General features: G+C 38.2%; 1 protein-coding gene across 4 annotated transcripts in view; it reads right to left on the bottom strand.

Moving 5' to 3' along the window:
- Positions 1–1,357: 1,357 nt before the first annotated feature.
- LOC129274979 (insulin-like growth factor 2 mRNA-binding protein 3) overlaps positions 1,358–15,122 on the bottom strand; it is a 43,713-nt gene continuing 29,948 nt past the window's right edge. For all 4 annotated transcript variants that reach the window (XM_064108412.1, XM_064108413.1, XM_064108410.1 and 1 more), the window contains exons 11-16: positions 14,306–14,561; positions 12,955–13,011; positions 11,636–11,755; positions 9,979–10,182; positions 9,132–9,305; positions 1,358–6,788 (exon numbers count right to left, since the gene is read on the bottom strand). In XM_064108412.1, the coding sequence (XP_063964482.1) occupies positions 6,642–6,788; positions 9,132–9,305; positions 9,979–10,182; positions 11,636–11,755; positions 12,955–13,011; positions 14,306–14,561 (958 nt within the window). In that variant the 3' untranslated portion in view covers positions 1,358–6,641. The remainder of the gene's footprint in view (positions 6,789–9,131; positions 9,306–9,978; positions 10,183–11,635; positions 11,756–12,954; positions 13,012–14,305; positions 14,562–15,122) is intronic.

Raw genomic sequence — 15,122 nt, 5'->3', positions numbered from 1 at the left:
CATGTTCATTATGCCTGAGAATGAAACTAGTATGTGCGATTGTGATGGACTGAATAAAATAATTGTAATTTAAATGACAATATAAATAAAGAATATAGGATTTGTACAGCAAATGTATCCCCAATGTTAGGCACTCCTGTTACCTGGCTAAGCTAGTCTACCGATTCTGGTGCACACGGCCTTTTGAGGAATTACTTCCTTGCCACTACCAATTCACCTCACCTGGGTTGAGTGCAGCACAATGTACAGATTCCATCTTCTAAGTTTTGGTCAAGATGGATAACTTAAATTGAAACTGATCACTCAAAGAGGAAAAGCAACACTTTCAGCCTTGCATCATAAAAGCCTATCTTTAGTAGTGGTAGTGCGTGCCACTATTCCATTTCATAACTATATTATACTAATACATATGTGTCAGAATGGATGTTGTGTGGAGGATATAAACTACTGTGTGAGTAAAAAAAAACTTGACATCTCACAAATCCCTAATTTAAAGAAAACTATTTCGTGATCATTATATATGGTCTGAAAGAGTATCTTCTCCCAAATATTTTGTTAACATTTTTATGTGGTATGTTTTCGCGCTTCGATAATCAGTAGGTATTCTTTGCAGAGATGTAAATTTTGATTGTGCCAAAGGAAGGCATGACTGCAATGAATGAGTTCAGATGCCAATGATGTCATAATCTACATGAGTTAGTAAACATATTTGCAAATCACTTTTCAGAGAAATTAACTTGACAATTTATACTAAAAAGTGTTCATTATACAATTATGATGTAAATTATTCAAAAAAGTGTTTTGAAATGTATTTCAATGCAACCCTTGAAGAATGATGACATCATTGACTATAAATTTATTATCAGAGTGAAACTTCTTCCCCTTTAACTCGGGCTATTCTTTATCACTCGTATCATTACTGCAAATAATAAAATTTTCCTTGATTGTCAACTATAAGGGCGAGGGAGTGTTTCACAAAAGAAAAGTGTTAGTCAGTCGCATTTAAATTCCCAGGAGCATGCGGTATAAAAGGCATCACCGCAGTCAAATCATGAGTTGACGTGCGTTACTGGTTAAAAAAAATCAATAATATTGTGCGTTAAATATGTGCGCACTGGCGTTAAGCACGACTCTTCTTAATAAAGAGATTATCTGATTGATAGAAATTAGTTCAAATAAATTTTCATCTTATTTGAATAGAAGTCATACTCTGTGAAACACCCCCCAGATCCCCTTCCTCCCCTCAATATGCAAGTTATACCTGCATTGTAAATTAATCCAATTGTTTCCTGCAATTTAACAAAAGCATCTAATACCTCAAACAAGCAAACAAATAAAACATGTAAGTACACAGATGGGCGTTTCTAACTTGAATAATTTATTTCCAATGTTTCGGAAACAACAGAAAAAAAATGTGTAAATGAACAAATGGCAAACGGGCGGTAAATGAATGTTTACTAGATATAACCATGTTTTTTTTTTTTTACTTAATGATTATACAACATTTAAATCTGCTAACCGGACGTGTAACAGAATCAAAACCCAGGATTTGTTATGTCATGTATCACTGAACACCTAAGGTTTGAACAACAAAATGAGTTTATTTTCTTCTACAGGTCCAGGTAGACAGTGGATAGACCTCGATCTAGCTTCTACCAGGCAACGTTAAGACGACTGTATCACCATAAATCCCTTATGACCTTCAGTGTTGGACGCTGCGTTCACACGTGTCAACTACCTGAAAGATCCACCTTGTGAACGCAACTCTTATAACCGATTGAACCTTAACAGAGAAAAATGGTTTCAATGTTTTTTGCAGTGGTATTCTTAGTTTTATAGAAATTATATCGTTCGTGGGGTGATCGAGCTTTCCTATTCTATTTATTTATTTGAAGTGTTTCTTTGATGATTTTAGGAACGCCGATACGCCTCTCAAAATCTCATGGCAGAGAACTCTTCTATGACCCTGTTGTGATGTATAAGGTAGCCACCATACGCGATAAGATCATGGCTACCATGACATGTAGCTCTCATGATAAATTGATAATTTGTTAGATATAATATGTCATCACCCCACCAACGATACGCCTTCATCGTCTGATAATGGCAAATGTGACCTAACACAACAAATATATGAATGACATCAGCTCTCCGAATCCCGACGGCATCACAGGTTCCCGGAACGTGTTCACCGCAGATGACCAGAACACCGGGGGATACCGTGAAGCGGGGTAGACAAATTAAATACACACTAACAGGCTACGGAGTCGAATGGTGGATTGCAAGCCAGCATCCAATTATGTTTCAAATTCATTTCTCCTTTCTACCCATTTCTTTGAGTGTCACAGGATATTGGCACATAATGTATTGAGGATTCCGAGTTTATGATAAGCAATATTCCACCGACCCGACCCAGCCGGAGACGGCATGGCTTTGGACACCGACTGCGCATGCCGCATGGAAATATATATATATATCTAACACCCGTTTTATTCACCACGAAGCAAGTGCTGCTGGTGCAAGGCCGTGCCTTCCCCCGTTGGCTTGGGTCGGCGGAGACCTGTTTATTTACTGTAGTAGAGGTAGTGTGTATCTGCGTTATTCAACACGGAAACCCAACCTTTGAGAGAGAGGGATTAAGAAACGAAAGAATAATCAAGCGACAAAAGTTTGAATGGAACTGGACAGAAGCCCGCAAATCACTGGTATATTGGATCCTTGAATTGGCATTAGAGACTGCCATCAAACATTGAATTTATAGACGATGGTATAATTTTTTTTGCTCCAAACGTTTCCAACCCGATTATTCTTACTTTTCTGCTTTCGTACAAATGATAACAAAGGATGGGCTTCCTTCAACTCAACATTCATAAGATGTAATTAAGGCATTCTTTCACATCAACCAAATGCTCGTTTAAAACCTCGTTATCATTTGGAATTTCACAATCACTTAAAAACAAATCAACATGCTAGATCGATTCTATGTACGGTGAGTGAAACAAATACATTTCACTTCGGCGATGCACAAGCGGCCACAAGTGGAGTTTGCCCGACTGCATAAGAATGATAAATTGTAAAATTGGTGCAAAATGTCAAAATCTAAATCTACTAAAATGTACATTTGATTGGAGAGATAACGGAAAAATCCAAAATAATCCATTCGAAAATTCCTCTTCCAAAAATTTCAATAACAAGTATATAGTATTCCTTAAAAAGAGTATTTGAAAACTGTACAGAGTGGTTTGAGGGCACCAGCACAGCTGCATGCCATCCACAAATCATTCATCCATTTCCCGGAAAGAATCTCCATGGAAACTTTGAAACGCTCAAAAACATATGCTATATAAGTACAAGTCGACTTCAATTGTACCAGAATAAGGGTATGCCAGACTGTCGGATCCCACGTGTTGTGCGTGTAGAAGTGTAAAGACCAATAGTACTACACTAATATTAATGGCATGCATTGAATTTTTTTTCTTCTAGATTTTTGAAGTATAGCCGAAAAGATGACTACTTGAAGTCTCACCGTATATATGCATATCTTTCCGGGCATTGTTACATATTGATCCGTCCATTTCACTAAATATGAATCAAAATAGGCTATGGAATAATCCACCTCACCTCAACGTATCTTGCTCGGATCAGTCATAAAAAAGCACTAAAATAAACACTACAGAAAAAAAAAATTTAATAGGTATATACTTCTACAGATAATGCAACCTTATGAACCATACATATATAATGTGATTCTTAATAACTACCATGCGTTTAAACTACAGATTTTTTTTTGGTGATGTTGCCTGCGCGAGCGTCGCATCCGCGAAGGTCCGATCAACTCGATTCACAAACTCGATCAAGACTTCTTACTTTACAATTGTATGATTGTTAGTTAAAGACTACGAAGGATATGCAGTGTATCATGCCAATGCGACTGGTACGCTATATCCCGTAATTGAGGCGTGTACGCGGCGAGGAGTACACGCCCCTTTTTTCCTGCGCTACTAATTACAAGTAAATACAACATTATTCAATCAATGACGAGGTTAACATGACAAAAAGGAAAGAAAGTAAAATCACATAATACAGATACTCCACTTGTAACCACTTGTGCATGAGATTAATAGCCGTTCTACATCGCATCTAGGGGGACAGACGACTCCTCAGGCAAGACTCCATCCTTGGATGAAAGAGGACACAAACAGCATTGTTAATTGAGCTAGGTCTTCCACCAACCCTCAAAGCGAAAATTCTCTGTCAACAACCCCGTTGAGCCTTGACATATTTTTTTAATGCGAGTAGACCGTTCAAACCGAAAGGCGATGTAGAAGCGGCGTAGGAATGACGCAGCCAGATTGAATGCTGACATCCGTTATTTCTTTCAAACCTACCCAATCGGTGTATGACCGCAACGGGTGAAGAAATCAAGACGGCAGTCACTACGTACTGCCGATGCTGTTTTACCATGGGCACGCTCGCCCTGAAATAACTTTTTTTTTTTTACATTTTTCTATTTTTTTGGTTGTTGTAGATATATATATCTGTATATAACTTTTTGTGTTTCCCCTGTACTGCCTATGATCTTGTAAGGTTGCGGAAACAGCTAAACTTGACTATGTGGCAGCGTTACCTGGACAACAGGTCGTGATGACCTTTGACCCTATCCGAACTGCCGTTACACGGTAACCCTTTCTTATTCTGCTGAACGAAAAAACTTGAGGCTCTCACAAACCCCAGTATGTTGTCAAACAATTAGATACCAGCAAACAAAAAACATTTTGGCACCCAATATTGGTTACATCCCTATCCGTTTACTACTACAAGGACCGATTAAATTGGCTATTTTTGCTTTAAGAAAAAGAGTTGTGCAAATCTGAAGTGTATAACGGACCTCACTTTTTAGTTTGGTTTAAAAAGTGGGGAGGAGTTGACACGTCTATAAGGGCTTTCCAACTTGGACCGTTTCATTCATATATTTTTTCGATTTTTTTTATATCAAAAGTAAAAAATAAAGTAAGAAATATAAACTCTTTCTCTTTCTTCTTTGACTGGCCATAAAATATACAGTCATCTCGGAGTTTCAATACAAGAGACAAACTTCTGAAAGAATTTAGAAAAGGTCAAGGAAAAGGGGAAATAAAATAAATAAACACACAATAAACCCCAACCCACGTTTTGTCTCTCGGTATCGTTATTATCAATGAAAGTTAAACATTTTGTTTCAAACAAAAAGAACAAAATGAAACTTTTCTCTCTAGCAATTTAAAAAAAAATTAAAAAATGGTTGCCGGAATGTCGTTTGCTTGAAGTCAATCAAAATTTAGCAGATTCTCTGTATACCCCCCGTTCAAACGGGGAGTAAAACTATTCGCTTTTAGTTACAATAGTGTGTTGCTGCACATGTCAAGGTTTGTTAAACTTTTATGGTTTTTACAATCTTGGAGACAATTTCTTGGTCCACGCAGGAGAGATCTCCATCGCTACATTTCAAGAAAACCCTAATTACACTTGTGAGGTACAGTTGTACAATAAGGCAATCATCATTCAACACACCCAAGCAGCAAATTAACACAAATTTCAGTCATTTTTCTACTGAAGATTCCATAATAATGTAGGCTTGATCCCGTGTTGGAACTCTCCTGCATGGAATGTTTCTAGGGCCTGTAACACAAGGCTTTGCAGTTGATCATACAATTTTTGCGATTGATTGCATTGACTCCAATGTACTACCAATGGTGAAAATCAAGCGTACGATCAATCCCGAAGCTTTTGTGTTACGGGTCTACTGCCTATAGGGATGTTTGGAAGAGAAAACTGAGGTAGGTCCATTATCAAGTTCAGAAACAAGAAATAATCTCCAAGAATCCACCCTTTTCGACTCATTGTTTAGAGACGATGTGACCGCGATCACAATCTCCATGATGCTTTCAGACAAAAAGCAGACTTTTCACCGATCAAATTCCAATCGGCCAGGTTTATGGCACTGCGACGGAGCATCAAAAGCATCATGGAGATACAAGGTTCCTGCGCTTCTCAAGGAAAGGGTGGTTAAAATTGAGAAGTAGACTTCAACTTAGAATAATAATCCTGCCAAGACTTAAACCAAAAGAATTCAGAATCCCACCCCAACCCAATCACACCAAACTTTAATTAGGACAATATATCTTTTTTTTTCCCCAACATTGTCCACATTTCTTTTGGCAAATGCTTCAAGAGCTTTCGAAATTCATCAAATTCGATCACAGCTTTTATCAGCAAACTGTGGTCCATTCTCCATACATGAACACTGTCATATTCTCTCTCACACACACACACACACACTCACTCTCTCTCTCTCTCTATATTTCTCTCCACACATATATAAACTCCATCACACACTTGCCAAGATTTATTAATTTCATTTTTTTTTCATCTTTTCACAATTCTATTTTTTTCCTCTTCTTTTAAACCGTACACGGTTTATCAATTTCACTTCTCCTTTAATATTTTGCACTTTTTTTTTCTTCAAACAAATTTCATTAAGACGCTTGGCAGTGCTTGAAATACTTCTTAGTGCTTCCCTTAATATTATGTCCAAAATTCCCTAATTTCTTCCCATTTTTTTTCTTGCTTGGTGTGTTGTATCGTCATGGCAACAGGCCATTTTACTGTTGCTGTTGTTGTTGTTGTTGCTGCTGCTGCTGGTGGTTTGGTCCTCCTCGGTAGTATCGTCTGCCGCCGCCGGGTCTACCCTGGAAATTTTGTCGCTGGACGTATTCTCGATGGGCTTGGCGGATGCGTCTTTGAGCAGCCTACGAAAAACAAAACATGTAACAACGTACACAGCCATTAGAAAAGCCGTGACAGTCAATCGACACTCCCTGACTTTTTATCAAGAGATTTCAACACTTGAACAATCTTTGGAAGATCTTATTTTTGTGTTTTTTATTACTTATTTTCTCTTTATTGTTACAGTTGTTCAGTTATTAAAGCCATCTTAAATGGATGGGGGTGGTTATGAATGAAAGATTGTTTTCTGTGATAGCTACATTAGAACAAGCATGTGATAAAGACATGAATACAAACTTGAATTAATAACGAATGATAATAATATATTGGACTTATAGGCCCGTATTCTGAAGTCAGGTTTAACTTAGACCATGGTCTAACTCTGTCCTAAAATTATGGGAAGCCAAAAGTGTCAACTGTTTTATTAAGTTGTATGTTTCTTATGTTTACTGTGCTCTTTCCTGATTCATCGATGGAGAATACAATCATCTATTTATACTTCCTACACAATTATGATTTGAGAGCCAAATGAGCTGAAATATATTATTTCCACAGTAGTGATTTATGTAACAATTGGCTATCCATACTTAAACCACAACTTTAAACCCGAGTGTAAATTAAACCCGACTTTAGAATACGGGCCATAAAGTGCCACTCTGTGGAGTAGAATTAAAGACCCTGACCGGTGTAAAAACAGTCATATATCAAAATAAAGGTAATGATTCATACAATACAAATATACCAAAAATATTACATATATATCCTTCCATTTCTGACAAATATTAAATAAAAATCAAAGAAACTGCTCCTCCAAAGTACGCTTCGATTGAGCACCCCCACGTCGCCTGGAAATGATGACGTCACGTTGTGTCAGGAGGGATGTGATTCCATAGGTTTGTGTACAAAAGCATTGGGTATTTTCTTCCATTTCCATGTAATGAATCCATTTTTTTTTTTCGTTTTCAGATGAAAATGGCACTCACAATTATTCACTGTTCAAATTGTTGTAAACCTACAACTATTCACTACCTTTTTTGTGATTTCTTTTTTTGGCTCTTATTGGGCCTAAATTGCTATGTCAGGAAAAGTTGTTATACATAATCTAAATGCAGATAGAATTGAAATCTGCGCCAAATAAGCAGGAAATAAAATATGGCAAAAACTAGTTCAAAACTGTAGATTTCATAAATTCAAGCTTGTGGGTAAAAATATATGTGATATCCCTCTGTGATAGAAGTGAAGAGAATGAAATGCGTTATCTGGAAAGCAAAAAATCACCCAGTTTTTCTGTGTACAAACCTATGGAATCACGACGCTTCTTACACAACGTGACGTCACGGTCTCGAGGCAGGTGAAAAGCACAATAAAGCCTATTTTCTAAGCGGGGTTCGAAGCCCGATAATTGGAATATTCACAAGCAAAATACTCAGCTGGGAAGCGGTGAAAATGCATAAAGCATACCTTGCTGTATTTAGTAGCTTATAAGCTTTCGATTGGTATATAATTTATCAATTTCATTTTCGGGTCCGGTCTGGATCTTTAAACTTTAATGTTCAAAATGTTGTGTCACCAAGATAGGATCACCAGTTGTTCATAAAGTCGCTTGTAACTTACAAAGAGCTTTAACCCTAAATAGACTGGGCTATTTTGATGCCTAAGAAGACTGGGGGGGGGGGGGGGGTGATTCAGCCCCCCCCCTATGATCTCGGCAGTCGACTGCGCGATCGCGACGAAAATTGGCACATGCATTACCCATGGCATAATCTCCAAGACTGTAGGATCAAATTTTCCGAAAAATCTCATAATTCATTAATTATGCTAATTTATGCGTAAAATCAAAGATTTGCTCTAATTAACTAAATAAGGCCTCTTAACTGCTATTTTTTTATTCACAGACACTTTGAAGGATTCTGATCAAATGTACTTTAAAAAAAATTCAATATCACAATTCTTTTCTTATGTATTTTATTGTTTTTAAAATTTCTTATGTATTTCTTTGTTTTTCAACTTTTTGTTTTTTATTGTTTTTTCAATGAAAATCATCCGCTACTTTATTCTGACCATAAACAAGATGAAATTAATTGAGTTTGATTAGTAAAATTGAAAATAATGATACATTTATGAATTTTGGCTAAAAACACAATTTGCATTGGATTTGTACACAAATTCACGTTTTTGAGCAATTTCGGAACCACGTACGCGGGCATCGCAAATTTGGTCTCAAAAGTTGCGCAAGACTTGAAAGAAGAAAGTCATGGAACGGTGCGGCGCCAGCTTTTCGCATTACAGATTTATTGTGAAAAATGTCGAGGGGGGGGGCTGAATCAGCCCCCCCCCCAGTCTTTTTAGGGTTAAGGAACACCTACCTGGTTGGCATAGAAGTGTCCCTCCAGCTTGACGACAACGTCACCACTGTTGTTGCCATTTTGATTATTGCTTTCCTGTGGTGGTTCGGAGGATCCCTCGTCTCCGGCACCATCCACTCCCCTGCGGCGGGGTACCTCCACACGAGCGCCGGTGACACGCTGCAGCTCCCTTACCTGTACAAACAGAAAATCAGAATTTAAAAAATATTGAACATGGACAGTATACTGAAGTTCTTGAGATGTTACTCGTCAAAGTAAAATCGCATGAATGAAGAGAATGCTAGAACAAACTAATACTAGAATGGAACCGAAAAGAAAAACAGTGGATGACAAGCCGTGACTGGCTGTCAAGGTGAACATAAAACAAACACATTTTAATGAAATTTTAGACTGACCAACTCATCTAAACATATGAACAAATCATATAAATACCAAACGCAACTAATAAAACAATTAATGGAAATTAGGATTTAATTGTACTCGTATTAAAAATTCTGCTCTACTCATCCTTCAAATCGGAAGATTCGATCTATCATTGTGGAAAGTCCAAGTGAAAAACCATTACACTGACGATTGCCAACACAGAAAAGCACATGTGGGTCACTGTATTATTATTGCTTGAAAAAGACCCTACACCTAGCTACGATGACATGCTCATTTAGTTAAATTCTCAGAAATAACATCATATCAGCTACCAGAATCATTTGACCCACACATTTCATTCATAATAAAAACACTTGGGCACTCATTATATTGGATTGTGTTGGAACTCATTTGGAAGATTGTGACCAACTGTGACCACAACTGGAATTGATGATAATTAAGACGTCAATGAAAATATACATACACTCTGTCCCCTCCTCCCAATGATGCGACCGACAAGCTGAGATGGCACGGCAATCTCTGACCTGAGGTGGACCTCGCCGCTGCCAAGGATTCCCTCAGAGCGGATCCTATCGTAGATGTAGAACTGAGCACGCCACTGGGATTCGGGAGTTCCGATGATCTTCACGCAACGCTCATTGCTTTCCTCGTTGCCGGCTGGGGCGATCTGGATGGAAAAATAGAAAATGTTTCATTCATCAAGAACATCAAAATTCCTATCATCATTGCCAAATGATATCGCTTATTTCTCAGCCACCACCTCATATTCTCTGTCAGAACTCGTAAAGGGTATGCACGAGATGCAACAACCATTACCCTACATCACATTCACAGATTTACATTGAGCAAATTACATTCTTTGGATCTGGTGTCGAGGCACTCCATCTTACATGCCATTCATGAAGTACATTGGTTGAATTAAAGGGATGGTCAGGGCTGAAAATATTTATATCTTAATACATAGAGTAGAATTCACTGAGCAAAATGCCAAAAATTTCATCAAAATCGGATAACAAATAATAAAGTTATTGAAGTTTAAAGTTAAGCAATATTTTGTGAAAACAGTCGTTATGAATATTCATTAGGTGGGCTGATGATGTCACATCCCCACCTTCCGTTTTCTTATGTTATTACATAAAATTCATAATTTTTTCATTATTTCATACTTGTGTGAATAATATGTCTCCCTTATAATGAAATAAGTTGCAGCAATAGATATCTAATGCACTAAATCAGTTGTCAATCCAATTTTTCTAGTTCTTGGAGGAAAAAATTTGAATAAACCTCATTTCATATAATATAATACAAAAGAACAAGTGGGGATGTGACATCATCAGCCCACCTAATGAATATTCATGACGACTGTTTTCACAAAATATTGCTAAACTTTAAAATTCAATAACTTTGTTATTTGTTATCCGATTTTGATGAAATTTTCGGTATTTTGCTCAGTGAATTCTACTCTATTTATTAAGATATATATACTTTCAGTACGGACCATCCCTTTAATATAGCACATTGTTAGTGTTGGATAATTCAATTCAATTCATCTAATAATACTTACTGTCCATCTAAGACAAACTATTGAATAGGAAATCACAATCAATTTTAAGTATTGATAGCACTGCATTGTGATACAGAGCCTTGCGCAAATCACACGTACATGTTTCATTCTCCGGAGGCTCATTTCACAAAGTGTTGAAATCATTTTTTTTTTTTTACTTGAGTAAACATAACAAAATATAAGGTCCAATTATCATAAATGATCAATCTCTTTGGAAATGAAGAGATCCACTAAAAAAACAAATGCTTGTGGTTAGTGGACCCCTAAAAAGTTCTTGTTCTTGTAATAATGGAAATGATAATGATGAATAACCTTGAATGATTAGCATTATTGCAAGATGTAGAGCTTGACTAATTGGTGACACAACATTTGCTCCTGCAAAATTGCTCCAGGCTTAATTTCGTCTAAGATAGGGTTAGGGTTGCTATAGGGTTTTCTGTTAGGTTTAGGATAGGGTATAGTGTCAAATCAAGGGCTAGGTTAGTTGTTTGATTCTAGTGTATGAAATTCATAGCAACTGTCGCCAGAGCAAATGTCATGGAATCGATAGACTCACCCTGATGGTAGCATTTGAGGCACGAGCAGTGTTCCTGATGTTCTTTCCTCCAACTCCAATGAGTGCTCCTACGGCTTCCCTGGGGACGTACAGGTAGGTTGTCTCGCTAGGTTCCTGGTTCTAAACAGAATGACAAATACATCAGGTAGTTTAATTATTTATTATTATTTATCTGCTCCACACTTTGTTAACACTGTTCCATGCTGAACAAGAAGTTTATTGCGTGGCAGAGTTCAGAGTATTACATAAGACTGTACAGAGCTCAGTGGAGAGCTTTTCTTTCATGACCAAAAATGCTAATCAAATTTGGTAAACCAAAATAATTCCCAGTACATACATCAAAACCTCAACCAGCCTGTCTCATAAAGACTTAAAACCACATTTACTATAGTCACTGTCACTGCCATGGAAACCTTCATTTTGATTGGCTCCCGAGCCCTGTTATGGAAGTTTTCACAATTGTGAAACAGGCACCTGGGGCCCCATTTCAAAAAGGACTTGCAACTGTTATTACTTTGCCATTATGACCAACTACCATGGTAACCTTGATTCTGATTGGCTGCTGAGCCCTGTTGCCATTATGGCAAAGTAACAACAGTTGCCAACTCCTTTATGAAACGGGCCCAAGAATTGGGAATGGTCTATTGAGAATTCGAGAAGAGAATGTTACGTAGACTGGTTTAAGTTCTAAAAAAGAAATATGCACTTATCGCTCTGAAGCTGAAAGATACAATATGGTTTGAAGAGAACAAAATATAATCACAAATATGGTTGAATTCACAAATGAAATATGCGATATGAATGAAAAGCAAAACTCGTCATTCAATTATACCAATCATAACTTCAATATCATTAAAAAAATCATTAACTATACCTGTAAAGCCCCCTCCCCTCTCCACTTAAGGTATTGTTTAACTTTGTGAGCAGCCAATTTAAAAAATTCTCAAACCAAGATGAAACATGTGTACAAGTGCATGTATTAGAACTAATAAACCCTGAAACAACCATTGTTGAGAATGAAAAGCTAAAACTACAAGGCAAACCCCGATTTTGTAAATAGGCGTCTTATAGACGCCTCAATAGTACACATAAGTGTATGGGATGAAATTAAGATGGTGTTTTCGGTCACTTAATATTTCAATTTTTGAAGCACTAAATAATTATTTTCAAACGCAATTTTTTCTGGGCTTCATTTTTGTAACATATCACACACACAGGTGACAAGTGTGACCTTCTAGCTCAGATTTTTTAAAAGTCAAACCAATGTTAACCAATCACTTTAAGTAAAAATATATTGCAATAAATAAATTAATACTCACCATGCCAGGCTGAGGGCCATGTGGCATATTCATTTGGGGTTGGTTATGGTAGTGGGGCTACGCAAATGAAAAGGGGAAAAAAGAAAGAAAAAACACTTAATATGTTGTAAAAACAACATGCTAGTCAATTAAAACGTTTAATCAATATTTCGAAAGCCGCCTTCCCAGATGTCATGCAAATATCATAGAGTCAATGCACAGTATGCACATTTCTTTATTTCCTCTCTCCGACACAAGGTATCCACACACACCAAAATAATTAGGTCCATTGCCAAAAAAATTTGAATTGAAAACCAGAGGTAGACATCTAGTTGTTACGTCTCCGAACTAAAGATCACATCCGCTGTGTCCCTATCAAGGCATTAACCTGCAATTGCCACTCGACCCAGGTGAGGTATACAGGTCCCTGTAGGAATTATTCCTTGTATGTAGTTTAGATTGCCTTAGTGGCACCTATGCCAAAAGCCTGGGTAACAATTGTGGAGCGATAGGTGTGTCCCATCTGACAGACATGAGCATTACATATACACTCAGTCCTTCAGATAGGATATTAAATGGAAGACCTGTGTGGAAGAGAGTCACCATCTTTGAATGTTAAGAACCCACTGCATTGTTCGTTTTAAGAGTAGGGGGAAACCCCAGTGTAGTGGTCCACATCCACCCCCCCCCCCCTAATCGGTAATATCGGGAGGAAAGACCCAAGGGTCATAGTGATTCAGACTGCTTTTCACCTCCCAGGAAAAGGTGATGCAAAACAAATATTGATGATGACGACGATGATCGTGATGATGATGGTTATGATGACGATGATTGATGGATTGATTGAATGATTGATGATGAAACAAAATTTTAGTGATGTCCCGGTACTTACACCGTCAAACTGTCCGGGTCCTCCGTAGAGGGGTCCGGGTGGGCCCTGCTGTCCGTGGTGGATACCACCCGACATGAGGTTCATGTGATTCAGACCAGGGAATTAAAGATCCCACTTCTTTTATCATTTAACAAAATTTTAGTGATGTCCCGGAACTTACACCGTCAAACTGTCCGGGCCCTCCGTAGTGGGGTCCGGGTGGGCCCTGCTGTCCGTGGTGGATAACACCCGACACGAGGTTCATGTGATTCAGACCAGGGAATTAAAGATCCCACTTCTTTTATCATTTAACAAAATTTTAGTGACGTGCCGGTACTTACACCGTCAAACTGTCCGGGCCCTCCGTAGTGGGGTCCGAGTGGGCCCTGCTGTCCGTGATGGATACCACCCGACATGAGGTTCATGTGGTTCAGACCAGAGAATTAAAGATCCCACTTCTTTCATCATTTAACAAAATTTTAGTGATGTCCCGGTACTTACACCGTCAAACTGTCCGGGCCCTCCATAGTGGGGTCCGGGTGGGCCCTGCTGTCCGTGGTGGATACCACCCGACATGAGGTTCATGTGGTTCAGACCAGGGAACAGATCGTGCTGCTGAGGCTGGAGGTTCTGGATGTAGCTCTCGTAGGCCTTGCGTAGCTTCTTGCTGATCAGCCCTTCGGCGGCGATGCACTGCTCAGGGGTGCCGTAGATTGTCACGGTGCGCTCGTGGTTGAACACGGTGAGGTCTTGGATCCTGAAAAAAAAAATCCATATTTATAGTTCGAAATAGACATGAAATGAAATATTCTGAAAATTTGCTTCGCCCAATTGATTGTGGGCCTGGCAGCCACTGTGCAGCGCCAGATCGACAAGGCTCTATCCCTTAATCGTTGAACGCCAAACAGGATAGCAGCAACTCCCATCTTTTAACGTCTTTTGGTCTGACGCGGCTAAGGTTTGAACCCCCGACCTCCCGGTTGTGAGACGAACGCTCTACCAACAGAGCCAACACACCTGTTAATCTAAAACCAGACAGATATCAATTCTTTCTTCATTGAGTTTTTTATTTTTTATTCGCCATACATACTTGGGCTGAAATATCCATGGTAGATTATTCAATACTTGCAACATTATTGTAGTCCCACATGTCCACTTTATATTAAGTATACCAAGTGTAACATGAATTGAAACAATCTTTCAGAGTCAAGAGAGAAGGGAATATTCTTCATTTTATTGAAAGTTCTAATAAAATTAAAAGAATTAAAGGAAATTATGGAAAATAGATGGCCATTTGTAAAGATGTGAAAATTTAGCA

The sequence above is a fragment of the Lytechinus pictus genome, chromosome 13 (assembly GCF_037042905.1).
Source record: "Lytechinus pictus isolate F3 Inbred chromosome 13, Lp3.0, whole genome shotgun sequence".
Taxonomy (NCBI): domain Eukaryota; kingdom Metazoa; phylum Echinodermata; class Echinoidea; order Temnopleuroida; family Toxopneustidae; genus Lytechinus; species Lytechinus pictus.
This window is presented reverse-complemented; position numbering and strand designations above follow the sequence as displayed.